The 27,685-nt window shown below is 34.9% G+C and overlaps 1 protein-coding gene across 3 annotated transcripts in view; it reads right to left on the minus strand.

Moving 5' to 3' along the window:
* Positions 1–8,402: 8,402 nt before the first annotated feature.
* Positions 8,403–27,685, minus strand: part of SGCZ (sarcoglycan zeta) — a 314,292-nt gene continuing 295,009 nt past the window's right edge. For all 3 annotated transcript variants that reach the window (XM_028164506.2, XM_028164508.2, XM_007174038.2), the window contains 3 exons: positions 27,471–27,543; positions 15,470–15,593; positions 8,403–8,597 (listed from right to left, as the gene is read on the minus strand). In XM_028164506.2, the coding sequence (XP_028020307.2) occupies positions 8,403–8,597; positions 15,470–15,593; positions 27,471–27,543 (392 nt within the window). The remainder of the gene's footprint in view (positions 8,598–15,469; positions 15,594–27,470; positions 27,544–27,685) is intronic.

The following is a 27,685-nucleotide window of genomic DNA, read 5'->3' on the forward strand; positions in this document are numbered from 1 at the left end:
AATTTTACTAACTTATTCTAACAGACCCATCAAAAGGAAAAGCAACTAATAAGTCATTCAACATAACATAAGCAAAACTGAGGGTCTTAAGCATTTTGCATGGGTTAGATTCCAAAAGTAGACTGTGAGTCTACCAGAATCCTTCTGGTAGAATGTGATTGCACAATGAATTAGCGGTCTTTTTTTCTCCCCCCAGGACATCAAAGCTCATATTTTTTATCATTAGAATACCGTTCTGAGATTTATTTTGGTGGGGAGAGGCATTCCATAGTACAAAACTTTTTGTCGATGCTAATATATCATGCTCACATTCAAGCAAGCATAATTTCCCACATGCAGCCAGGAGATAAAATCAACAGGGATAATGGTCTGTGTTAGAAGAGAGTATGTCCAAAGCCAAAACATGAAATCTCATGAGAGATTGTGATGAAAACTGTGATATCAGGTTATAACTTGGATTCCAGCTGTAGATTTTAAAACTGTAGTGTACATTTATTCTTGCTTTGTATTTTACCAGTAAAACATTGTTTATGTTATCGAAATCTAATAAATTTTCTCAGTCTCTGTTCTCATGACTATTTTCCAAATTGGCATCCTGGTATTTAAGTGGTTGGGTTGGCATATAGCCTACTGCACAACACCCGGAAAATGTAATAACAAAAGCCTTTGTGACTTGAAATTATAAGGTTCTCCTTCTTCTTAAACTGCTTACCATAATGAGTGAGACTCACCCTATCAATATCTCATTGCTTATTTTCTTCATAGAACTTCTCATATTACCACATTATCTTGTTTATTAATTTTTCTGCATTCCCTTACCAGCCCCAAAACTCCACAAGAGTCATGGAGTTCTCTATCTGTTTGGTAAACCACTGTTTGTTTACCAGTGTCTAGAATAGTAGAATAGTGCCTGACATGGAGATACTTGTTACCATTTAGTAAATAAATGAGCAAATGCATGCACTAAAACTAAAACACAAAAAAGTACAACAGGTGATTTACTTAACCACTCCTAAACACAGCTTTCATGTTTATAAAACTGGGATTACTTAAATTTAATACAAAAATATATGAGATTATAATTAAAGGAGTAACATAAATTGTCTTAATTCAGTGTAAAATAAAGAATATATGCTTAACCAATGTTGGTTCATGTACTTCTCTCTTTGAACAGTTGATTATCAAGTAAAATTGTTATCTGGAGCTCAGATAACTCCCATAACCCAGGTAATTCCGTTGCATGCTCTGAATTATGTAATGGACCGTAATGTATCAAGGGCTTGACAACACCTCACCTCTGTTCCTTGTTTATTTCATTTCAGTACATTGCTCTATATGTTATACTTCCACATTGGCGTAAAAGTAAATTCTATATAGCACAGACTTAAACATGAATATTTTAAAGGATATTAAGATAACATTGATGCATTTAAAAATATTTTGAATTTAACCCCCTTAGTTTACATTTTGGGAAAGCGAGGCCCTGTATTGAGTTGAAAGACCTTGAGACCACCTCACCGCTAAAATAGAGCAGAGGTAGTGCAATTAATCAATCACTCCAGAACTTTTGACATGATAGACCACAATGCCACTCCTTCCTGGAGAGCTTGAACTTAGTTCTAGACTCATTCTCAATGAAATGTTGCATGGTGATAGCTCTTGTCTCTAAAATTTTTCACGTGACACAAAAAAGAAGGTAAACTTCTGCTTGGTAACTAACAAGAAGCAACAGCAACAATTTCAGTTTATACAAGTTGTCTTCAGTAGCTGTTCCTTTAGCAATATGCCATTGTTCTGAAAACACTAGTATAATATTGCATTGGAATTATCTGGCTTAATATCCATTGCCGATCTCCACTCTCCAATACCCCACTTAATGGAGAAAAGAGTTTACCGGACACCAGGCACTACTTTGGTTGGTAAATGGTGTGAAGGATCTGCTGGAAATAAGTTTGCGAGTGTCTGGTTGCTTACTAGAACCATCCAGAACTTTGTTGTAGATTAAATAAAGCTATAAAATGTATATATGATTCCCCAAAGTGAAAGCACTCATTTATTTTCTATTTAGATTTAACATTTAAAAACTTTTATAAGGAGTGTAAATGATTCTGGTTTTGCTTATTTCTAATATCCAAACTAGTGTATAGAGATATTTGGACAGCAAAGAAAAAAAAAAGTAATAGTGAATTAAAAAAAAAAAAAAAAAAACTTTCAATGGCTCCTGTTGCTTTTTTGGAACCTAAGAGGAATACTGTCACTCTCAAAGCTTGTAAGGTATTGCACTGGGAATTACATCTCTAAAAGGTAATAAAGTCCATGTTATTGTCTTGATGCGTGTTCTTGATATTTTGAGTGTAACAAGGAAGTGAAGAAATTCAGCATCAAATAAGTAAATGACAATTAGTATGCGTGTATGTTCAACGCTGTACATGTATGTGTATTTGTGGGTGATGCTATGTATCATGTAGGCTGTGTGTTTGAGCAAACAGCAGTTTGTCTAGTCTTATCCTCAAAATAAAATCATTGAGGTTCCAGAATGGATAAACTATTAGCTAGTCATCTTGTAAAATGTAGTGACCATGACTTTTAAATCAATTTGAATTCTTTAGTTTCATTGGTCATATATTTAAGAGGAAAAATATGTTCAGCTTTCATAAGAGAAGCATCTCTAGCAAGTATAAATATATAGATTAAACTAAATTTTAAAAAATGTTTTAATGGAGTTGAAAAATATTTTAATGGAGTTGATATTTAAAATGCATAATCGAAAAAGGTCTCTGTGCAATACTAATACTCATATCCCTCTTCTTTGAACTTTTTTCTCAATAAAATAAATGAAATGATAGCATATGAGTTCTGATCCTCTTTGTTTTGACTATCATATTTAATCATGGTTACACAGTAGCACCAAAATTAGGACAAAATACAAGAATTACAGGAGAGATCTTAAATTATATGAGCTCATTGCATGCTTCAAAGTTCTCATTTTCTGAGAAAAAAAAAGTTTCCAACTGCCAAACTTTGCTGCATTTTCTCCCAAAAGAAATATAACCCAATCCACCCCAAACTAAACAAAAGATACAATAGACTGAGTTTTGAATAGATATGTTATCTACAATTTATGGGATAGTCCATTAAAATAGAAAAAGATTGATTTTACATAAAGTGAGATAGAGTACAAAAGCACAGCTTTTGTAATTTTGGTAATATTGCAATTTTACAAACATATTGCATAGTATGTGTAAGAAAATAGTTCCATTTTTCATATTTCTCTATATACAAGAAAACATTTACATGAAAATTACAAAACAAAATATATGAGTAGTGGACCTGGTTTAAAGAACTGTATAAATAACGAGACACTCAAACTTGAAATTACATATTTCCATTGTTAGTAAATGTCCTTGCACATCTTTAACCCTGTTTGGCTTTTATTTATAAATATTCAAACAAATGAGATATTAAGACTGCAAAAATCAAAAGAATCACAGCTCATTATACCTCATTTCCTTTAATGTTTTTCATTGACTTTCTCAAAGAATGGAATCGCTTCAATCAACACTTAAAAAAATAGCCCTCTGGTTCTGAAAGAATTTCAAATTAATTATATTTTCCAAAGAATTTTTAGCAAGCAATGAAAGTTTAAACTCAGCTGAGTAAATCCATCCTGGGCCCATTTTAGGATATAGTCTTTACATACTGGTTTTATGAATATCAAGGTGTTTATTATGCATGTATAAAAGGTATGTGGATTACACTAACACATTCTTCCTTTTAAAGCAAAAGCATTAATCAATGATCCATAGCTCAGAATCCTGCAAAGGAGAATGTTTACTACCTCATGTTGTAATTATAAGCCCTCCTATTCGTTTGAATAAATTAGTAGAAGCAGCAGTGTTGTAGGGTTAAATACAATAGAAATCCCAGTCTTTGGTCTTTGACATTTAAACAACGAATGAATTGCAGTATAAAACAATATGAATAACAGTGTTCAATGAGGTCATTCATTAGTTTATGATTGTTTTAAAAGAATTAAAATGAAATATTATTTTACTTTGTGATCATAACATTTTGCAATATTCATTACTATAATATACACTAGTACACAGAGGAAAATCATTTCTCCAAGTATCTTTAAATAGGGTCACATGAGCAATTCTAATTAGACCAAAGCTACTGGAAGAATAAGGTGACAAGACCTCACTTATAAGAGACTCAAATGTGAGTTTGGTTTTGATGGCTATATAGAGAATTTGGCCATTAAATATCTTCAACTATTTTAATAATTTAATATTATGATATTGATATTACCTGCTATAAAATACAGCACTTAAATGCCTTAAACACTCTCAATCCCTCTATCTATTGCTGCCTCATACAGGGATGCCAGGTTTGCAGTGATATAATTCATTAGGAGTTTTACTGTATCAAATGTCAGTTTTATAAAATGAGGCACTGTCCAACTGAGTAATTCAAATGGAAGAATATGTAGGAATTTTGAACTGCATAACAGGTTACAAAGAATTCAGCAACCGACCTTTGTGATCAAATTACCATTTCTTCAAAAGACCAATGCTTTTTAGTTTGATGGAGATAAGTAATCATAGAATGATCAACAGAGTATTGATATTTGGTAAATACTTCTATTAATTTCCTAAATAGTCATTTTTAATAAGACCTAAATACATACTTTTTCTCGTTAATGTTAACCATATTACTGAAGCCTGTCAACAAAGCATGGTTTTCTGAAAGGGATGTTGATGTTCAAATGATTAGAGCAAGAAAGGGAGTGTAGAAAAAGAAATAGTGTTTGGCTGCTGGAAAGATTTACATCTCAACATTTATAAACAACCATGTCTACGTATAGAAGGAGGTCAATAATAACAAGTTCAGAGCAGGCTACTGAACTCAAGATTGCTGAGTCTTTTCTTAAGGGAATCAATGACATTTAGAGATGAAGGTAACCAAAGAAAACTTCTAGTTTGGCGTAACCCTCCCCAAGAGAAGTAAACGGTGACCAAGATAATTAAATATATTTCTTAAGGTCACATGAGTAGGTAGAGGAACAGAAACACAACTGGAACTCCTGGCTCCATTTTCAGAGATATGAAGTACTGAAATCTAAGGTTTCCAGGTTAATGTAAAATATGAAGCATAAAATTATCTTAAATTCTTAGATAGTTTTGCACCAGATTATACAGCTTATGGTTCATAATAAAATAAGAGAAAAAAAAGTAGGACCAAGAAGTACAGAATAGAAATTTTGGAGGAAATTTGGAAGTTTTTTTTTTTTGGAAGTGTCTTACTGAAATATTCTGAAAGAAAAAAAATAATTTGTCCTTTCTGCTTCTCTCCTTTTGATCTCAAAACATGAGTGCAAATACTTCTCTGTTTGTCCATTTTCAGCTAAGAATTTAAATGCTAGGAATGCTGTCAGTCCCCTTCCTTCTCTCTATCCTTCCTTCCTGCCTGTTTGCCTGCCTTCTTCCCTTCTTCCCTTCCTGCCTTCTCCACTTAAACTGGATACCAAGTTTAGAGTCCATGTAATACATTTGAAAGGAATCACTTTTCTGAGTTTAATTTGGGAAAAATGAAATTTGCATCTAAGTAAACTGCACTATATGTATTTTGTAACACAAAAATGGTACTGGAAAAACAGATAATGAATGTGTTTGGGTAGTCTGCAATTAAGGAAAGAAACTCTGTTTCAAGAAAGAATCAAGCCTTCTTTATGAGGAAATTAAGGACCTTTCAGAGCAATCCTCTGGGCCTTTAATAGAAGCCCAAACTCTGAGGCTGAGTTTATACTTAGATTCTAAGGAATCTAAAACAGCCAGTCAAGTAATTTAAACCACCCATTTAGTGTTGAATAGGAAAGCTATCTGCATCACTATGCTATTTTTTTTTACCACACTGAGCAGATAGTTTTACGTCATCTAGACATAGTCTAAATCTCTTATACATTTCTTTTGAATTGTGTTTATAACATTTCAAAATACATGTGAATTCAAAATTTGACAGCCCCTCACTGGAATTGGTTTTAACACTTTTTATCTTTTCTCCTCTCATGACATATAGTTTAAAATTTCGACGGCCCCTTTCACCTTCTATAATATTTGCTCTTGGAATTAGAACACGTTAGAGCTGGAAGGAATCTTAAGAGACCATTTGATTCAATGCTTTTGTTGCAAAGTTGAGTAAACTGAAGCCTGGAGATATTCCCAGACTGCCTAAATCAGTTTACTGATTAGTAGAAGACAGAGCTGAGATTAGAAACAGGGCTAATCACTAATCAAAAGAATTGTTCCCATTTGACTAAGAAACTTTCTAATTGTTTTAATTTAGGGATGTTTAGAACTTGGATATGTCTCAAATTAATACATAGCATTTTCCTAAAAGGTCTGTACAGTGATTAGCACCCATAATTTATCATAATTTCTTGTGTTATACTTCGTGTGAGTATTATGCAAAAACCAATGGGAGGATTTCTCATAGTAACTTCTAATGTTTTAGCTTAAATAAATTAAACTCCTGTGTTAGGATATGACTTTTTAAGCAATTGCACATCTTAATTTTTACTCCACTATTGACTTAAGGTTTTATGTAATAACCCCCAAACACAAGTTCTATTTTAAGAGTAATAGAACTGCACTAGCTTTCTGACTTTTCTGCTGAGTATAGAATATATTTAGTGGAATGGAGGTTTTTCAGGTATTCGATGTGTTACATTATCCCAACAAGAGAATTCTGGTCAAACGGTTCACTTTGTTGCTTGCCTTACTCAGATTTCTTACTTTCACTAATCAGATTATTTCTATAAATTCCAGTCTCCCACTTCACCCTGTGCTGCAGAGTCCTGAACTCCAAAGATTCTACAGTCACGGACCTCCAAACTGAAAAATTCCACACACCTGTAATCGTGTGTGCATGGGGGAGAAAAAGATGGACTGATGTGTGAAAATTAAAGACTTACCTTAGAGTAATCAAGTCATCTTCCCAGAACAGGAAATAGCTAATACAATTTTATGTTCTTGGGTTCTATAAGGTGCGAGAGTTCGAGTTAAGGAGTGTTGTAGTAAACGCGTGGGCAGCATTCTGGAGTTATTTATCAGCAGCTAATTTACAAAAAGAAGCATCGGAGGATAGAAGCAACTATGTTCTCTGATTCGGGGTAGCTTAGTCTAACAAAAGTAACCAAATATTAAGAGCTGCAAAGGAATGTGACTAAATTCCTTAAAATATGAATCTAATGGAGTAAACACATTTTCAACACGTTCGCTAACATTTGTATGTCTTACTGTTTAAGCGGGGATTTTCACTTTAATTTCTACCGTCCTTAAGTCTTAATCTCCAATAAAAAGTACATAGATATAATTCTGTAGATGATATTCCAATGGAAAGTGAATTCATTCTCAGCATTAGGCATCACAGTTTTTATTTAGAGGATGTTTGAATTTTAGCAGTCCGAGTCAAGTATAAAGTGAATGAAGCAAACAAAAACTGTACTCTTAGAACCTAGTTGTAAAGGATATCATGTGAATTAAAAAAAAAAAAAAAAAGATCTATGGATTCCACACCATCGGTAGGTCCCTCTCAATCCTACCTTATATTGCAATAAATTAGATGCTTGGTTAAAAGCAAATACGTCACATGCAATAGCCAAGTACATACTATATAAGGTCATTCAGATCTGACAAATGATGGTATAATGGCATTTTGTTAATTCTGTAAAGATTCTATTGCTGAGCTTTCAAAATTACCTAATGTACCAAATGCTAGAGTTAGTAGACAAAGAGTAACAACACATTGAATTTAAAGAAACAAACAAAACTCAGGGTGGGATTCTGTCTTGTCTTGTTTTGTTAAAAACCATGTATTGAATTTAATTTTTAGTAAAGCAAGCATTACATAATGCTTTAAAATTTTAAAATTCAGGGATAAAAGTTTACATCCAAAAAGATGAATGGAAAATTGTGCTTTCAGACTGTAGAACTAGTTTTCTTACAGGGTTACCCATTTCATCTTGCCATTGGACACTGGGAATTTCATCTATGTCATGTATGTGTGTGCAGTCCATATCCAGGTCCTGCAAAAATCTAAAACTGTGTGCTTCACTTCACGTAGCAAAGGCACCTATGTTATTCTCCCTTCTGAGCAAAAGTTATGATCCAGTTTTCCTGCTGAAGATGGTTTTTCCACTGTTCTGTCACTCACACTCTCCGTGTCGAGCAGTACAGAAAATCACGAGAGAAGGTGGCACGAATCCCTGCTTACACTGGAAGGAGTTGCTCTGTGGACCATTTGGAGAAGCTCTGGACTGATCACAAGGGAAACGGAGCAGAACTGTGAAGGAGACGGACGGGAACAAAAGGCTATTCTGGTGTGAGGAGAAATCAGTCAGTTCAGCTCCACAAGCAGATGTTGCTACCGGACTGACAAGTCGACCCGGCCCCGGCTGGAGACAGGTACAGTTTGCCGTTGGGGCAGACACACAGTTCATACACTGTCTGCCGAGAGTGGGAGGAGCTGGGTGAAGAAGAGGAAAAAGAGCCGGTCGGCAGGTTTCCCAGCCGGATTGTATCCGCATTCAAAAATATCTAGGGGGAAAGAAATTGCATTTTAATTCCTTTTAGCATCCTATATTCTTAAGAGCTTTACAGCATGGTCTAATAAGAAAGACCACAGGGCAAACAATTTTGTTGGTTTAGCTGCCAAACCTTGTTGAACGAACAAATTGCGTGCCTACGGTACAGCCCAAACGCTCCGCGGCTACCTGAGCCTTTGAGACACGGTACATCCTGAGAGAATGCCCTCGAAATGAAAAGCAAGATTGTATAATCTGCTCAAGGGGCCAACCCAGTTATTCAGACACCACAGAAAATGAATGATTTTGACTGTCTTTTAATTTAACTTAAACATGCCAGTCTAAAGAATATACAAAGAAATAAGGATGTTTATGGAGATGCCGTTAGTGAAGTGATGGGCAATTAATTAAAAAAATTCTACTCTCTGGTTTAATTTTTTTTAAATACTCATAAAGTCACGTTGACTCCCAATCTACACCAAGTAGATAATATGCACAGTAAATAACAGATAATTATTAGATATAATCAGGTTTGAAGACTCCATGAAATACATTACCTGTACTTAACACCCATGTTGCTAAATCTTCTAACTTGCAAAATTACTTCACTTATTCCAAATCATGGACACAACACTTTCAGGGCCAGAGATCATATGGTTTTGTTTTTTTTTTTAATTTTATTTATTTATTTATTCTATCTATCTATCTATCTATTTATTTATTTATTGGCTGTGTTGGGTCTTCGTTTCTGTGCGAGGGCTTTCTCTAGTTGTGGCAAGCGGGGGCCACTCTTCATTGCAGTGCGCGGGCCTCTCACCGTCGCGGCCTCTCTCGCTGCGCAGCACAGGCTCCAGACGCGCAGGCTCAGCAATTGTGGCTCACGGGCCCAGCCGCTCCGCGGCATGTGGGATCTTCCCAGACCAGGGCTCGAACCCGTGTCCCCTGCATTGGCAGGCAGATTCTCAACCACTGCGCCACCAGGGAAGCCCGATCATATGATTTTGACATGCATGGGGAACGGTCCAAAGAAAGGAAAATTGGATCATGAATTTGAATGAGCAAAGAAACAAACTCTCTCTAGCTATGTCTTGATTCTATTGTTAGGTAGCTAAGTACGGCCTAAAGGCATCTCTAAATTGACAGGAGAACCAGAGAATATTCCATTTTCTACACATTTGCTCTCACCCAAGTCCTAATCATTTCTTACTAAGACTCTTGCAATAGCCCCCTAATTGGCCTGCCAGTGGCCACCCTTGTCCTCTTACAGTCTATTGTACATTCTGTTGGAGTGAACTTCTAAGAAATGCAAACCAAATCATGTCCTACCAGCGCTCAAGTTTCTCTAACGGCCTCCCATCATGATTAAAATGAATCTAGATTCCTTTCCACAGCCCACAAGCCCTGGGTGATCTGGCCTTTCTCTCTAACATCACTTCCTATAATTATTCTTGCACGAGCTCTCACATTTTCTCAAACACACCAAAACAACCCTGGCCTCAGGACTCTTTAACTCATTTTCCTAGCCTGAAAAACTTTTCTCCAAATATTTACAAGTGGGGATAGATATTAACAGGGTGGTTAGAGAACAGAGGTAGGAGGGAGATTTCCCGTTTGCTTTTTTTTTTTTTTAACTTTTTTTTAAAATTAATTAATTAATTTATTTATTTATGGCTGTGTTGGGTCTTCGTTTCTGTGCAAGGGCTTTCTCCAGTTGCGGCGAGCGGGGGCCACTCTTCATCGCGGTGCGCGGGCCTCTCACTCTCGCGGCCTCTCTTGTTGCGGAGCACAGGCTCCAGACGCGCAGGCTCAGTAGTTGTGGCTCACGGGCCCAGCTGCTCCGCGGCATGTGGGATCCTCCCAGACCAGGGCTCGAACCCGTGTCCCCTGCATTGGCAGGCGGATTCTCAACCACTGCGCCACCAGGGAAGCCCTGTTTGCCTTTTTATGCTTTAAAATTTTCTGAAATATAGGAATCTATGGCACACTAAGAATAAGCCAGAAAAGGAATTCCTATACCATAGACATGTATACTTTAGATTAATTTTAGATGTGAGCATAGTTGTCCGGATCTCTACTAAAAGGTCACCCTCTAAAAGAGGACTTTCCTAACCATCCTATTAAAGTAACACAAATCCATTAATCTCTCCTTAACAGCTTTACTTTACTCTGTAGTAACAATCTCTTCTTAACATTATATTGTATATTTGTTCATTTATTATTTCTCTTACTTGCAAGTAATATCTATGAGGGCAGGGCCTGTCATTGGTTCAAGACTATAGAACAGTGCATAGGATTGTGCCAGTACAAGTTGCATGAAGTAATGCTTTTCCTTCACCTTGTACGTGTCTCTCTCCTCTAGGGTACGATTCTCACCCTCCACCAAAGCCCAGTTCATCTGCTTCCTCCTCCACGGACCTTTCCCTAGCGCCCCGAGATGGAAAGACTCTTCTTATTTGGCTCTCCTGTAGCAGTTTATTATTAATATCTTATTTTGCTCATCACTTGGTAGCTTATTTTATAGTCATATTGATATATTACTTTCCCTAATAAACTATGTCCTTCTTGAAGGTAGAATTAAGTCTGAATTTTTTTATAACTTCACAGTGCTTGACCCTGCATGTACAGCTTCCATGTAATACAAATAGTTGTTGAATAAGTGGATAGATTATGAAATAAAAATGATTGCATTTACCAACAGTATTCAAAGTTAAGAAAGCATAATTAAAGTTTTTGTTTGTAGGTACCGAATGTTGAAATTTATTACTTCATAATTTCTTCTAGGTTAAGTGACAGGAAAGCAAAGAGAAAGGACTTCTATTTTTTTTAAGATGAATTTTTATTTTTCTGCTTCGAAAGTTAAAAGTGCACAAAACTAAGTAAAAAAAAAAATGACAACATATTTTTGGGGTATAAATGCTGGGCCTCATTTCTTCCTGCTCTGTGTTTCCATGATGAGGGACATCAATGAGTGTAATACCAATTGCTACACCCTGTGGGTTCTTTCACTCACTTCTCCACGGGGGAGGAGGCATGATTCCTCTTACTGGTTGAGTTTGACAGAGAAACTGGGCTTGCATGGCATATACCCCTTTCTTCCCTTCTGCTGAGGAGTTGGCATGCCTGCAGAGAGTAGATATTCTCAAGCTTTGCCAATGCCAAACGTATTATAAAGACAAGCTCTGGGACTGTGGGGTTTAGGTCTGCACATGTGGAGGTTAGTTCATGCTGAAAAAGTGTTAGGAGCTGGTGTCTTGTCCAAGAAACCTTGTGATATAGACAATAAAGAATGGAACATGGAAAGCTGAAGAACATGTGGATAAGGAGGCTCATGTAGGATTAATCAAATGACTGTAAGATATTGTCAGTGGTTCATTTCTTAGTAAGCACAGAAGCAAGTGTTACTGGCAAGCCCTGGTGGGTTTCAGAGGCTTGCTGACACCAGGCCACATTGCTGGGTTTTATAGTTTGGAACTGATTGCCTTCCCATTGGTGTAGCCTAACTGAATAAATGTGGAGAGTAGCTGTTTTTATACAGGTAGGACATGCAGGTGGCAGCCTCAGAAAGCAAGTCCAGCTGTGGTGGCCTTATCAATGGAGTTAGCCTTGAATCTTATGGTATGTGGCCTGCTTCAGTTTAGCTATAGCTGTGCCCTCCAGCTCTCCTATCCATTTACAGGTGACTCTTGATCATATTTGGCTATGTGGCAATACTTAATTCCATCATCTTCTGAGATCCACATTGTAGCTTCACCCATATATGGGAGGTAGATTTTTATTAACAGGTAAATTAAAATGAATGGGGCCTTTAAAAAGAGAAAAAGGGGGTTAATTATATGGGGATGGGTGATAACTAGAACTTTGGTGATGATCACTTTGTAGTATATACTTTGTATACTTTGTATATATACTCTGTATACTTTGTAGTATACACATGTGAAATTATAATGCTGTACACCTGAAACTTACACAGTGTTATATACCACTTTTACCTCAATAATAATATAAAATTATAAAAGAAATAATAAAGGAACAAAGAAAGGATAAAGAAAAAGAAGGAGTATAAATAAAATTCTGAATTTCGTAAGTTAGCCTCACAGACATAACATCCATCCATAGAAGGATGAAAGATTGAATAAATGATGGCTTTACATTTAAAAATAAAAAGAAAGAAAAAGAAAAGAAAGGGGAGAAAAATATTTTCTTGGTTTGAGACAGAAAACTAAGTTATGAGATAAAAAGGGGTGTTGTATATTGATTCTTTCCAACCCCACATTGCTCAGCTTTTCCAGGCTTCTGCAGCTTGTATGGACTCCCTCATACCTCTTTCTGTTCTGCTTAAGGCACTTACTATGACACTGCTCACTTTCCAACTTCTAAAATTGATATTTCTATTGCATATCGTCCTATAAACCATATAATCCATTTGTTGTGAAACTCTTCCTGGTACTCGTAATGACACCCCTGAGCTTTTAAGTCACAGCCCATTGTCTTCTCTCTACCAAGAATCCATTTATTCCATTCTTACCTGTTGAAATCAGACCTATCACTGTAGTAGAACACTTAATCAGTTTGCAAGATTAAAAAATTGTGTCATCTTGTAACATATGTTATTAAGTTATTGCATTGCATATGCTATTATAACTTTCAATGTTTTACCTACAATTGTCACTCATGTTGTTTTCAGAGCTGAATTTGAAATTCCTTGCAATACGGTGTCTGAAATGAATGAAACTTCTGCAGTGCAGAACTTTGTGTGCAATTTCATTCTTACTTATTTTGGTTACCTCAACACCATGTTTGCCCTGATCTTAATTAATTTAAACACTACCTAAGAGTAGGGACTTTATATTTTTCTGTATTATTTAATAATTGGTGGATCTGTCTTTCTGTGGCATAGTCAATGAAGCATAGAGAAAGATTTTATATCATTTCATACTTCTTCCTAGAAAAATTACATGCTATTTCATTCTAATAGAAAGTGCTGTGCTTTTCTGTATATTTATTTTATTAATATAAAAAATGGCCACAGCTGAAAGCTTTTGGCTGTGACTTATTTACAGCATAATACTCAATTCACAATTAAATGCTAATCTGTAATTGAATTCAAGGATTCTGCTGATACTTTGAATAAAAGAACATAAGTAAAGTGGTGCATAAATAGAAGCAGAATGGAGATTAATAACCATCAATATTTATTATGAGATGATTCATTATGAATAATTTGAAGGAAATGATTAGCATGATAAAAATGCTTTAAAAAAGATGTGAGATATTTAAGAAAGATTTCTCTCTTGCTGTGGTAGACGAAGTATTGTAGTCTGCAATTGTAGTGGGAAGAAATCCTGAAAGGTAATATGGATATATGTTTTCAATATTATAAAACATATTTCTAGATTATTTAAGCTGTAATATCAGATAAGATGCTAATGATCCTGGCAATAAGTTTGTTTATAAAAAGGAAGCCAAATGTGTAATACAAATTTATCTTGAACCAATAACTGAGATACTGGTATAAAGGTAAGAAAGGAACATCCTCTTTTTGATTCTATTAATGTCTGCCCTCATATTTACATCTGAAGAGGCCCAAAATGCTCCAGGGGGTCACTCTCAAATCATCCTTCCATGCTTTTTCTTCTCAGCTTGACCTTTATAAACTCATTAAAAAAATAAATAAGCACACGAAGGAAGAAAATATTAAGGGACTTAATTGGTGGAAACAGCAGCACAACAGATTTAGACCTTCAAGGACTTTGGGAATTGTGGTAAAAATATACAGAATTGAATATGTATTATGCATAAGGCTTTGAAATAATGAAGTTAGAATTAAAAACAAACAAGCAAACAAGAGAGCAACTACCAAGATGTCCAGGCAGATTTGGAAAAAAGCAACAGATGAGAATCCTAGAAATGAGTAACAAAATTACTGGAATTAAAAGCCCAATGTAGGGATTGAAGAAGAGATTAGATATTGAGGAGGAACCTGGCATGTAGATCTGAATAAATAGGCAGAGTGAGGCATAGGGCAATAAAGAAATAGAAATGAGGAAGGAGAGGCTAAGAGATCTGGAAGGTAAGGGAATGAAAAGACATAACATTTCTTCAGAGAGTCTGAAAAAGGCCATAGAGAAAAAGGGGAGAGGGAATATCTGAAGATGTAATGCTGAGGAATTTCCAGAATGGACAAAAATGTGATTCTGCAGACACAATAGTCACAATGTATACAGCAAGTAAAGGAGACAAAATAAATACCTGCCTATCACATTCCAGTGAAAGAATGGAAGCCCAAAGACAAAGGGTTCTTTAAATCAGGCAGTAAGAGAAAGAAGAGGATCTTTAAAGGAATGAGGACAACAGAGTTTAAACAGACTCTTGGGTGAAATAAAGCAACATGGAAGAAAAACAGCATGTATCTCATCTAGGAAATAATTGGGTGAAATAGCAAACTAAACTTTTGCTTTTTGTTTCCCTTTTAGAAAAATATAGGTACTACTTCTACTGAAACAAACACACAAACTTTCAAAGCACTTTTTGGAAAAACTTTTTGAAGACCAAAATGGAACAGAGACAGCAAAGACTGCCTTCATTCTGCGTATTACCCTGATATTCATTCCATTCATCTGTCGATTTTTGAAACTGCAGGAACTTAGATGCCCCACTTATAAATGACTTATGAATGAATATCTTTCAGTAGAAAATAAATGAAGCTTTGACTTATGAAAATAACATTAGGTTTACCCAGTTTCATATTTAAGAAGTATTAATATTTTCATAATCTGAGCCGTCTTATGAAGTAGTTCCTTCTGTTTCTCATGGAATCATATGCATATAATTTGAGGAGAAGCACCCTCCGCAGTAAAAGGCCAGTGTCTACACCTCAGAACTCACCTCCCCCTCTGTGGACTGCAAATGGAGCTCCTTCCTGCAGGCAGCCTTGAAGTCTCCAGCTGCAGCGCTCACCTGGACCCCCCGGGGAGCTTCCATTATCAAGGACCTGGTTGGTGATTCAAGCCTTAAACAAACAAACAAACAAACAAACACCTTAATATTGATAAGAAAAAAAGTTTACATTGGACTCAAAGATAATGTTGGTCAACTAAAACAAACAGGCAGGCATAAATACAAATCCTTGCCATTTCCAAAAAGAAAAAATGCTAAAATGAGTTTTAGAAAGATTTTTGATTGCTTTATCTATTTTTTGGCTCTTTCTTCATTTGTTAGCATCAATTATTTACTCTCATTTGTATAATGATTTGGTAACAGTTTCTTGTGTTGTTTCCCTTCACAATGCACATGAAAAGTAGGTTGTGGTAGTTTACTAGTTTAAATCTATTACACATTTTCAATATTAATGATGGAGTCTTAAGAAATAAATTTCTAGAAAGTTAGCATGAATGTATCCCTCAGTAAAGAGTCCGTGTCTTGCAAAGATGAGAGAGTTTTAACGAAAATCATTAATATTGCAAACTTCCAAATGTGCCCAGTCAAAATTCTGTAAACTAAAAAATTCTCAAGGGACTCTTTACACTTCTAGACATTAATTAAAATGAAGACATAAGATATTTCCTACATCACCTGACCTCTATCGGCCCAAGAAAATGTCCACAGAATGAATGACATTAGTCTGAGAAAGAAAAATTAAATGAGGGGTGATATACAAGTGTTTAGATAGATGTGCCTGCAAAAAAGATATTTGGGAGGCATTTTCAAAATTATCTCCAAATATAAACCTAGAGAAAGAGCAAAGGAAGGCAAAATACAGAAACAAGAATACAGTCGTAAAAAGCACTTGGTGTGATAAGAGATCTTATCCTGGAGTTGATCGTTTTGGAAAATAGCTTGCTCTGGGGCTGTAATTGCCTGTGTTCCTGGTGACCTCGGGACTTCAGGACAAGAGTCCCTTCAGGCTCACATTCACCATCATCCAGAGCAACTGGTCTCCTTTGAGGCTACAGTCCCAGTGTGGTTTTTCAGAGAGAACCACACCAAATAGTTTGAGCACTGAAGATCAGCCCTCTCTCTCACTAGTAAAGTTGAACTTAAACACTTGAAAGTGATATTGAAAGTGATATTGAAGGACTAGAGCCAGCATTTTGAACAAGTGATTTCAACACTTAAAAATTTTTTTCACTCACTAAAGCAACTTTGAAACTTTCATCCCTATAGGCCTTTTGGATATCTTCATAAAATCTCTGGAGGGTGAGGTTTTGAATATACATATTTTAAAGAAATGTCTGTTTGGTTTTTTTTAAAACACAAATTACACGTTTTCACAGAATATTTGAAAACTTCAAAAAGAATCACCCATAATTTTTTTCATTCATAATCCTTATACTTTGCACAGAGTATCTAAATTTCAAAATCTGAATGTTTAAATATATATTTATAAGTGATGTCCTCTGATACACCCACAAATATTCACCATCTTGAATAATATATCTGTGACCATTTCTTTTTCCACTTGTTATAGACCATTTCTATAACATTAAATGTAATTACATAAGTTTGGGTATGATTGAACCACTCAATCAGAAGTCAGATAAGAACTTAATTAACATGAATTAATGTTCTGAAACATTATGAATCTGACATTGAAGGAAACACAACTTGTAAGCGGGAGGAAAAACACGCTTATTTTATCAAATAATTGATATGGTTTAGTTTGTTTCCAAGGATATGGGGTTGGGATATTTATATATTTGACAGTAAAATATCTGTATTAAGTGTGAACATTTTTTGTACTATATTTTTACCCTATTTCTGCTAGAGCATTAAAATATAGTAAGTGCTTCTGGGTTTTTGAGTTTTTCCATTCTCATCCTTACTAATTATTTAATTTAAAAATCTTAATTGTCTTCATCTTCATTTTAGACCTCAGGTACCCATTGCCAGTCTTGCTATAGAGTGTTTTGCTAGCATTGACTTAGAAGATCCCTATTCAAAGAGGCAGTAAAAATGGAGAGCTGGCTAGACCTGGGTTCAGGAAAGTGAGCCAGCAGCAATAAATTTCAGTTTTATCATCTCTAAAATTGACAATTATAATGTTTTCTTATAGGATTGTAAGGAATCTCTTAAATTGATTAAGGGAAATAGCTATGTAGTGGGATAGTAGTTTGAAATGTATGGGATTTCCTCCCCATCCCATTTCCTTGCTTCCTTTGCCATTCCCCATTCACTAAACATTATCCTTTGCCAAAAATGGTGGACGATAGAGCAGAGAAGCTGTTAAAGATATTTGTGTTTCCTAATGTTACAGACATTTTGAGTTGAAAAAAAACCCTAGCCATTTATTGTGTTGAAAATGATTCAGCACATAAACAAAAACAGAGAAGAAAACCAACATCAGTGAGACCTTGTTGTTTATTTCACGAGTTGGAGAAACTGTTTTCTTGATTCACAGGCTAGAAAAGATTTGGAGAGAAATAAACAGAATTGGTCTTGAATGGCTCTCTGTGTTCTGCTACCTGAGGTCAAGTCCTAGGTTGTGGGACCTTTATTCTTTAGGTGTTAGAGGTCTGAGGAGAGAGTGATATTTCAGGATAACTGAGGACAAGAGACCACAAGATCCCCAAAGGAGAAAAGAGTGGTGACCTGCAGTGACTGAGGACTAAGTGACGGTAAGAAGAAGAACATCTTGGCAAATGCCAGTTGGATCATGAGGCTACCAAGGACCAAATGTCACCCCAAATGCTTTGGCAGTGTAAGCGTCTTGGTATAACGATGCAACCCCAGGGAGAAAGAAGAGAAGTGAATAGACTGGGGCTTAGTTTCTGATAGTGAGTAAAATGGAGACCATACATGTAAATTAAAGTTTTACAGGAATATTTTCATTTCTTCTACAGATAATTCTGTGCCCTAAGACAATATATACCTGCCATATATATATAAATATATATACATACATACATATATATGTGTTTGTGTGTATATATATATATATATAAAACCTATCAAGGGGTAAAGGGTTACATAAAACATGTTATATGATATATATAATATATATAAAACTTATCAAGGAGTACATATATATATATAACTTATCAAGTGGTACAGAAAACATAAAAAACATGGCAATTTTACAGTATTGCTAAATCCTTCAAGTTCTGAAAGTGATAAATACTGAAAGTGATTAAGAATTTGAATTAAACAGGCTTCAACTGTATGCTTTGCTAATCTTGATAAAATTAAAAGTAGTGATCACTAAGAAATGATATAAATTTTATTAAAAAGAGCACTGTTTTATATATTATCCATCACTCGGACGAGTAATATACACTAGGAACTTTAATTATGGAGAGTGTGCAGATAGAGTATATAATAAAAATTTATTAGATCATTTGGAGGATTTCATAATTCTATTTTCAAAGGAACATGTTGTGGTATTCAAATATTTCTTATGAACATGAAAATTAAAGTAAGCTGCAAACTAGTTTTTACAAGCTTGCCTGACTATTTAGCATAAGCAAATAAACTAAATTTTGGGTAGCAAAAATTTCATAGCAGGACTACAATGTATATGGAGACCTAAAATCTTCAGATTAACACTATTGTGAATAGCATAAATTCAGTGTGAGCATTTACAGATTCATGTATTAACCTGAATCATCCAATATCAATATTCACAATTACATGTATACTTACATTTAAATATTACATTTACACACATTACCTACCTAGAACTGCCCATTGTCTCTAGGTCTATCACTTGGTGAATAAGGAAAAAACACATTTTTCACAAGCGGTGTGCAAATTTTGTTCTATATTTCCATCCAAACTGCAAGTGTTAAACTCCATGAATTCTGACAATAAGAAAGTAATATTTGCATTTAAGCACAATGAGGCACTTTTAAAAGGTTTTGAAATCAGGTAAGCATATGATCATGATATTAACTATCCAAAGAACATTATAGAAAAAGTAGATGTAGACACAAAACTTAAAATATATAAAATAAAAAGTAGACATCATGTTACCAGTTATCCCAATTTATCAAAAGGATTTGATGATGGTGTAATAATATATTTCATTGACTATTTTATAAATAATATTTTCCCAGGCTCTTACTAGAAGTGGGGTACTTCTAGAGGCTATATTATAAACTGCAGGATATAGAAAAAGTATTTCCTATATGTATTAAAAGTGTTGCTGCATACTATGAAGCAATGAAAGTTATTTCCAAGAAGCAGTCTGGGAAATTCAGGTATAAACTCACTGAGAATTATTATGTGCAAGAGTTACATCAATCTAATGAAAGAATTAAACATAGGACTTTGAATAATAAGCTCATAGTTTCTACACGAGTTCTACTAGAAATTTTAAATCCAGTTAACCTCACTGGGGCTCAGTTACCTAATAAATAAAATTACAGCGCACCTTAAACATAAAGTATTTTATTCATTGCAGAACATCATTAGGTCTGTTCTTTATTAGTGTGTTAGCCATATATTTATAATAATATACTAAAAGCTATTTTAAGGAAGGACAAGAAAATTTAAAAATAAAATTCTCTCTCTTAGCTTGGTCCTCCTCTCTGTCCCTAATGTGCAGTGTGCACCTCCATTAAACATTAACCAGGGCGCCTCAAAGGTGGGAATGCCTGCCTGCTCCACAGAAAGATCTTTTTCTTTTTTCCTTTCTTCTGACACTAGCTATGCAACTTCTTAAAAGAACAGCATTCTTTCCCAGATCTGTAGGGGGTCATAATGACTTGCTGTTCCCTTTGTACGATGCATACCTGGGTTGTGAGTCTTCAGTGAACTTTACGTAAAATACCAGTATGCCATTTTGATGTATGATCCTTTGTCTTGAAAATGTACATGACTGTGCTTTCCACTTCTGACAGGTGGAACAGTTCTCAGGGCTTCTGAGAGTCTGTCTCCTGGATTATAATCCTCAATTTGGCTTGAATAAAATTCCCTTTCATTAATTCTTCTTAACTTGATTGTTAACTGAATTTTCGTCGACAAAGAGTAAAATGATACAACCACTTTGGAAAGCTCTGGCATGTTTATATAAAACTTAACATAGCCAGATACATCCCAAGCATCTTTCAATTAGGAAAATGCATAGATAAAATATTGTATGTTCATATAATGGACCAGCAATAAAGCAGAAGGAACTATTGATACAGACAACATCATGAATGGCTCTCAAAAACATTATGTGGAATGAAATAAATCTTACAAAGAAGTACATCTTGTATGATCAATTTATGTTAGTACTAAGTCAGTCTAATCTAATACAGGGTAAAAAAAAAAGAGAGAGTAGTTTGCTTCTGGTGCGTAGTGGTGGGGGTTTACCAGGAAGGAAATGAGGGAACTTTCTTGAGTGATGATAATGTTTTATATCTTGACAAGAATTTGGGTTACACAGGTGTACACATTTTTCAAAACCCAGCAAATATGCATTTAGGCTTTGTGAATGTCATTGCATAATTATTTTACAACAAAAGGAAAGAAACTGTAAGTGATCTTGGCTACTAGTTAATGATGTACATGCTGAAGTGATCAGGAAAAGTGTACAGATTTATACAACTTATGTTCGAATGCATAAAAATTAAGATATTCCGGTGGATGGACAGTGGAAATGTATACATAACTAAAGACATACAGAAAAATGATACTAGGAGAATCTAGCTGGGGGTTATATAGGTGCTTTCTATAAGATACTCTCAACATGTAGTATGTTTGAGAATTTTCATAATACGATGTCGGGAAAGAAAGTGTGTTCACAGATCTTATAGGATTATCTTTTTTTTTTTTTTTTTGGTAAAATTTGTAGAACTGTATACTATGAAAATCTAAATAGGAAAACTGTTAATTGATGCTAATATTTGACTGTTATTGACTGTATTACAATGCAATAAAGATACTAAAGACATACAGGGATACTATAAAAATATGTAATTCCTGTTACTAAATCACTATATTAATATAAATGCTATATTATTCAAAGTCTGTATTTTACAATTATTTCCAGGAAAGGAATACCTAGAAAGGACATCTGATATTCTTTACTTTACCTGAAAATTTAAGAGTTTGAGGTATTCCTGGATAAAAATAAGCTCATATTTATACTTCCATATCATGAAAATTCCAATATATCAAAAATAATAAATATATGTAATAAAATTCCAACAAGAATCTCAGTAGAGTCTCTTGAAACTTAAAACTTTATGTCAAAATATTTTGAGGGGAAAAATATGTGTGATAATTACCAGATTTGTTAAATGAAGATAAAGTAGGAGATTTTCCTTTTAAAATTAGAACTTAATATAAAGGTATTTTAATTAAAAAATGACATCAAAATTAGAAATGGAAATTTGGTCAATGAAACACAATACAATCTAAAACAGATGGCAAGTATTTATGAGAAGTTAGTATTTGACAAGTTGTAGCAATCATTTTGGGGTGGAAAATATGAAGTTATTTAATAAATGATACTTAATAAATTGACTATCCATAGTGAAGAAATAACATTAGATCCTTAACATGCTCTGCAAGAATAATTTCCAGTTTTATCTATTCAAAATATAAAAACTAATAAATTATAGACTGTAATTTTCAATAGAAAATTGGAAGAAAATTCAGAACATAATTTCCCATTTTATTTACTCAAAATATAAAACTAAGAAATGACCTAGTGTACAAAATAAACAACAAAATTAGAAGAAAAAAACCAGGAAATATCCAACTCTAGAAAAGGGAAACCTTTGAAACAAGACTGAAGCCTAGAAATCATAAAGAAAAATAATTTATATAGTTTACAATGCCAGTTTTTGGTTGGACTGGTTTTCTCCAGATACCCGCCACTTCTCAAATCAGCCTAGAATCCCTCTAGAATGTCCTGGGCTCAGATCTTGGAACTCGAATCAGACTAAACCTGGATTTTCTTCTAGAACCATCTACTAAGTAGACTTTTGGTAACGGAGTATCAACAGTTAAATGATACCCTAATTCTCTTTTCCATGGAAATTCTCAAGCTTCCACTGAGGAGGGTTTACAACATATACTTAAACTATTTATTTTATTACAAAATACTTTCTAAAAGGCCTGTTGAAAAATGAAGTCCACATGTATTGGCAAAACTTGTGAATTTCTATGCAATTAGTCACTGGAATTAGTGAAGAACAATTGTGTTCATTTTTATAGCATTATAGTAATCACAGCAGTGCATTTCAGAGGAGTTTTTATAGTGGGTACACAGGGATTATAGTAGAGAGAAGGATTAATGTTGAACTCGAGTCACTCTGCTGACTATTTTTTCCAAGCAATTCAGTTTTGGTGTTTAGATACCGAAGCCATAACAAGATTTTGTTTTTAAGGTGTTACATAATTTTCAAATTTGAAAATGAGTGACCTAGGTTTCCAGAATTCTCAACATTCTGAGAAAATGATTTAGACTTCTCTTAAACTAAGTTGCACGATGCAATTACTAAATGGAAACTTAAGCAGAACTTGAATATCATGTGCCTTGTTCTTGCTAAATACTTAATACAGTAGCACAGACAGTTGGCACTCATTATTTGCCATTTCAAGGATGAAATAAATGCAGAATTGCACAGAAAAGTGTTTTTAGAAAAAACAATCCAACGCAAACTGTGACCTGAACATATATTCTTATACTATCTTACCACTTTTACTGTCTTATCACTTCAGGCTACCCTGAGCTTTTTTCAGCTGCAAATCACATTGTTTTTGTTTCCACCATTTGTATTGTTTCCTGCCCACTTGCACACCCCTTATGGTCTCTTCCTGCAAATTAGATCAAACAAATCCCTAGGTCAATTTTTGCTCCCCGTTCCCATGACTGGAAGCGAAGGCAAACTTCTCGTTATCCACATTTGCTACAAACTCTAATATACAAACATACATAGAATGAAAGAATAAAAGGAAGGAAGGAGGAAAGAAAGGGAAGGAAGAGGGAAAAGGGGAGAGAGGGAGAGGTATGTGGAAGGGAAGTGGGGAGGAGAAAAATACTACTTTATTACCATTTTTTTCTCATAGGTGGAAAAATACCAGTAAAGTATTTTACCCCTTTATTGACAAATTGTCTCAGGGAAAAATCCTTACCATTTAATAAATGGTGGCTTTTCCTTGAACACGGGAACTATGTAAATCAAAGCTATGTGTTTCCAGAGATTAATTTGGAGCCTGCAAACCTCACATTTCAGTTTTAAATTATATGCATACAAGAATGGAAATGATGAAAAGATGCCAATTATGTCATTAAATAGTAACTCATTTAACTAAACCAAAGTCTAAATTCTTGCCTTATTCTTGGAGCAGTTAATAAAACTCAGATCCAAACAATCCTTGGACAATGGGCATTACATTATAGATTTTATCACTTCTCACCAAAGAGGGCAGAAATTCTATTGAACTATAATAATTTAGCTACATATTAATTTAAGAAAGAATAAAAAGAACATTTATACTTGGACTATTTCAGGCAAAGTGCTATGATGTCCTTACTATTTGTTGTTTAGCCTTTTAACAAATAAGTCCCTGCCAAAAAACAATATCACCTGATATAAAAAAAATTTAAAGAAAATCTACACCTGTATTGTTAAAATGCACATGAAGACTAGCACAGACCTTGGCACATAGTAAGCATTCATTAAACAGCCGTTGAGTAAATAAATTATAGCAATCTACTACATTTCCACACCAAAATATTACCTAAACTCTACAGTAAACTTTTTGAAATGTTTCTTTCTAAAGTCTTTTATTCTTGACAAAAGCAAAATCAGAGACAACATGGCTTCTTACTCCCTAAATTACATTTTATTTACTTGGTCAACTGATGTCACCTTGTTGATTAGACTTAGGTGTCAACTAAGGGTACTTCTTATTGCCCTGAAAGGAAAATTGTCAGCAAGACTTGTAAGGCTCTCCTCAGACACTGCTTTTAATCTTCAGTACACAAATGAATAATTGAATAACCTCGTCATTACTGTGCTTTGCTTCTGCTTCCATTTTGGAATTTAGATCAGTACCACTCATCTTGGGGGCTGCCAATCTGCTTTTAGCACTAGCAGCTAAGCCTCGCTTAGGTCAATAATTTATGAATAATTAGAAAATAAAAACTGGAGACATGATATACTAATTATAATTTAATTCACATTCATACTTATGAATGTTGAGACATGTCAGTAAAGTAATTAAAATAGCAGTTGGTTCTTTTTCCTTTTTTGGCAATAGGCTTTTCATAATGAAAATCTGTGAAACGAGTACATAATTACTAAAACGTTAGAAGTAAAAAAAGTTTCTTTTAGAACTTAGTAATTAAAATTTTTTTATTGAATGAAACTCTGGTATCTATGTTAAAACACAGTTCAAAAACAGTTGGAATCAATGTTAGTCACGTGTCTTAGTAATACAAAAACAAATGACACCACATTCCTTATATACAGGCATTTAGCAGCCTCATTATTCAGTTTTACTAAGTTTCAGTAATTCACATTAACCAATTATAATAAAACTATTATGTGTGAGATAGAGTGGCTGGCTATTATTGAACTAAAGATAAGCAAGGAAGACGTAGATCCCGTTCTAGTGGCAACACAACCTTGTTAAGTAGAGAAGGAAAAGATAATTTATACAAAAATGTAGAGGTCCTAACTGAGAATAGTCATAAATCAAGACTATAACACACTATGAGACACTGTTTTCACATATTCTCCAACCCTCCTAAATCCTCGGGGTTTCAGCGTAAAGTAAATAATTATTCTATTTGTCTTATTAAAAAATGCCTGATCACATGAAGAGGGGCACCTTCTCCTGTTATTCTTAACTAGCTTGTTTGAATCTGGGCTACTCAACTAGTGAAAAACTGAGTTTTCTTAAGGAATTTTATCATGGAACTATAAAGGTCTGCAATATTTACTGTTGTAAAAGTATGACTTTTTTAAAAAAATTAATTAATGTATTTATTTTTGGCTGTGTTGGGTCTTCGTTTCTGTGCGAGGGCTTTCTCTAGTTGCGGCGACCGGGGGCCACTCTTCATCGCGGTGCGCGGGCCTCTCACTGTCGCGGCCTCTCTTGTTGCGGAGCACAGGCTCCAGACGCGCAGGCTCAGTAGCTGTGGCTCACGGGCTTAGTTGCTCCGCGGCATGTGGGATCTTCCCAGACCAGGGCTCGAACCCGTGTCCCTTGCATTAGCAAGCAGATTCTTAACTACTGCACCACCAGGGAAGCCCAAAGTATGACTTTTTAAAAATAAATTTATTTATTTTTGGCTGTGTTGGGTCTTTGTTTCTGCGCGCGGACTTTCTCTAGTTGTGGCGAGCAGGGGCTACTCTTCCTTGCGGTGCGCGGGCTTCTCATTGCAGTGGCTTCTCTTGTTGCGGAGCACAGCTCTAGGCATGCAGGCTTCAGTAGTTGTGGCACGTGGGCTCAGTAGTTGTGGCTCGCGAGCTCTAGAGCGCAGGCTCGGTAGTTGTGGTGCACGGGCTTAGTTGCTCCATGACATGTGGGATCTTCCTGGACCAGGGCTCGAACCTCTGTCCCCTGCATTGGCCGGCGGATTCTTAACCACTGCACCACCAGGGAAGTCCAAAGTATGACTTCTTTTTTAATTAACATTTTTCAACTTTATTTTTCTATTTTTATTTGAGCATTTTTTCCACTCATCCAAATAGGAAGGGCTGAGCCTGCTCTTTATGAAATAAAATGGGTATTTTGCTTAATATTTTATTGTGTTTCAAGACAAAGACTCTATTTCTCAGGTTAATAATTTAATTCAGCTTTAAAAATGATTTTAAATATGTAATTTATTTTTTTATATCAATATGGGTTGTCTTTTTTCATATCATAGCAAATGGACATATATACACTACCAAATGTAAAACCGATAGCTAGTGGGAAGCAGCCGCATAGCACAGGGAGATCAGCTCGGTGCTTTGTGACCACCTAGAAGGGCGGGAGAGGGAGGGTGGGAGGGAGGGAGACGCAAGAGGGAAGAGATATGGGGATATATGTATATGTATAGCTGATTCACTTTGTTATAAAACAGAAACTAACACACCATTGTAAAGCAATTATACTTCAATAAAGATGTTAAAAAAAAGATACCTATTTGAAATTAATTAGAGAAAACATCTTTTTTTATTGGCATATAACATTGTATTGGTTTAAGGTATACAACATAATGATTTTGATAAATGTATATATTGCAAAATGATTAACACAAGTTATTATAATAGGTATAATTTTATATAAAATATATAAAGTATATATTAAATACATATTTATTGAATTAAGAACAATAGATAAGTTAATAGATTTTAGTATTTCAACTTTTATCAGTGATTGCCATGATTATTCTGGGGAGAATACCTTATAATTTTGTCCTCTCAAACTGACAGATGGAGCTTATTCCACTGGAAATATTAGATTGAAGAGTGTATCACAGGGCAGTTAAGTTCTGCCTTTTACTGATCACTGTTTGCATTTGTTTCTGATTTCCCTCTACTTAAGCCTCCCTGACTATTTATAACTTTCTCTCACTCTCTGCCTCCCCTTTCTTTATGCCTATGCGTGCCATATATTTCATTATCTATATCAGATTTTCTGAAATCCCTATTTGTATTAGTCCTCCCCTCAACATCCTCATAACTGCCTTTTCTTTTCTTTTTCCACACTCCTCCTGTCCGATATGTTTATTTTATATCCATTGTATGTTTGTAAAGGAAAAATATACAGAAGGACAGAATAATAACTCACATTTTCTTGCCCTCAATGAAATATCCGATTATCTATTTACCATGCAGGCAGGGAATGTCAATTCTTTATACAGTTACGTAGCACATTTTCTGCTTTAGTTCTTTATATATCAAGGACCATCATCAGTGGTGGAAACAATGACACAGGTATAAATGCCAGGACTTACCTGAGGTCTTGGGAAGGTTCTGCTCTGATGTGAGGTGTTTCGACAGAGTGCCCGAACACTGCTCCTTCAGTGCCTGAGGATAACGTGAATCCAGGAGTCAGTATAAGCAAGTGGACAGACACACTGGTTTTCATTACTACTGTTATGCACCAAATATTCTTCTAAAAATGGGACAATTGAAAATAGGAGTACAGAAAATAAAAGAGAAAAATTGG

Source organism: Balaenoptera acutorostrata, chromosome 21 (assembly GCF_949987535.1).
Source record: "Balaenoptera acutorostrata chromosome 21, mBalAcu1.1, whole genome shotgun sequence".
Lineage (NCBI taxonomy): Eukaryota > Metazoa > Chordata > Mammalia > Artiodactyla > Balaenopteridae > Balaenoptera > Balaenoptera acutorostrata.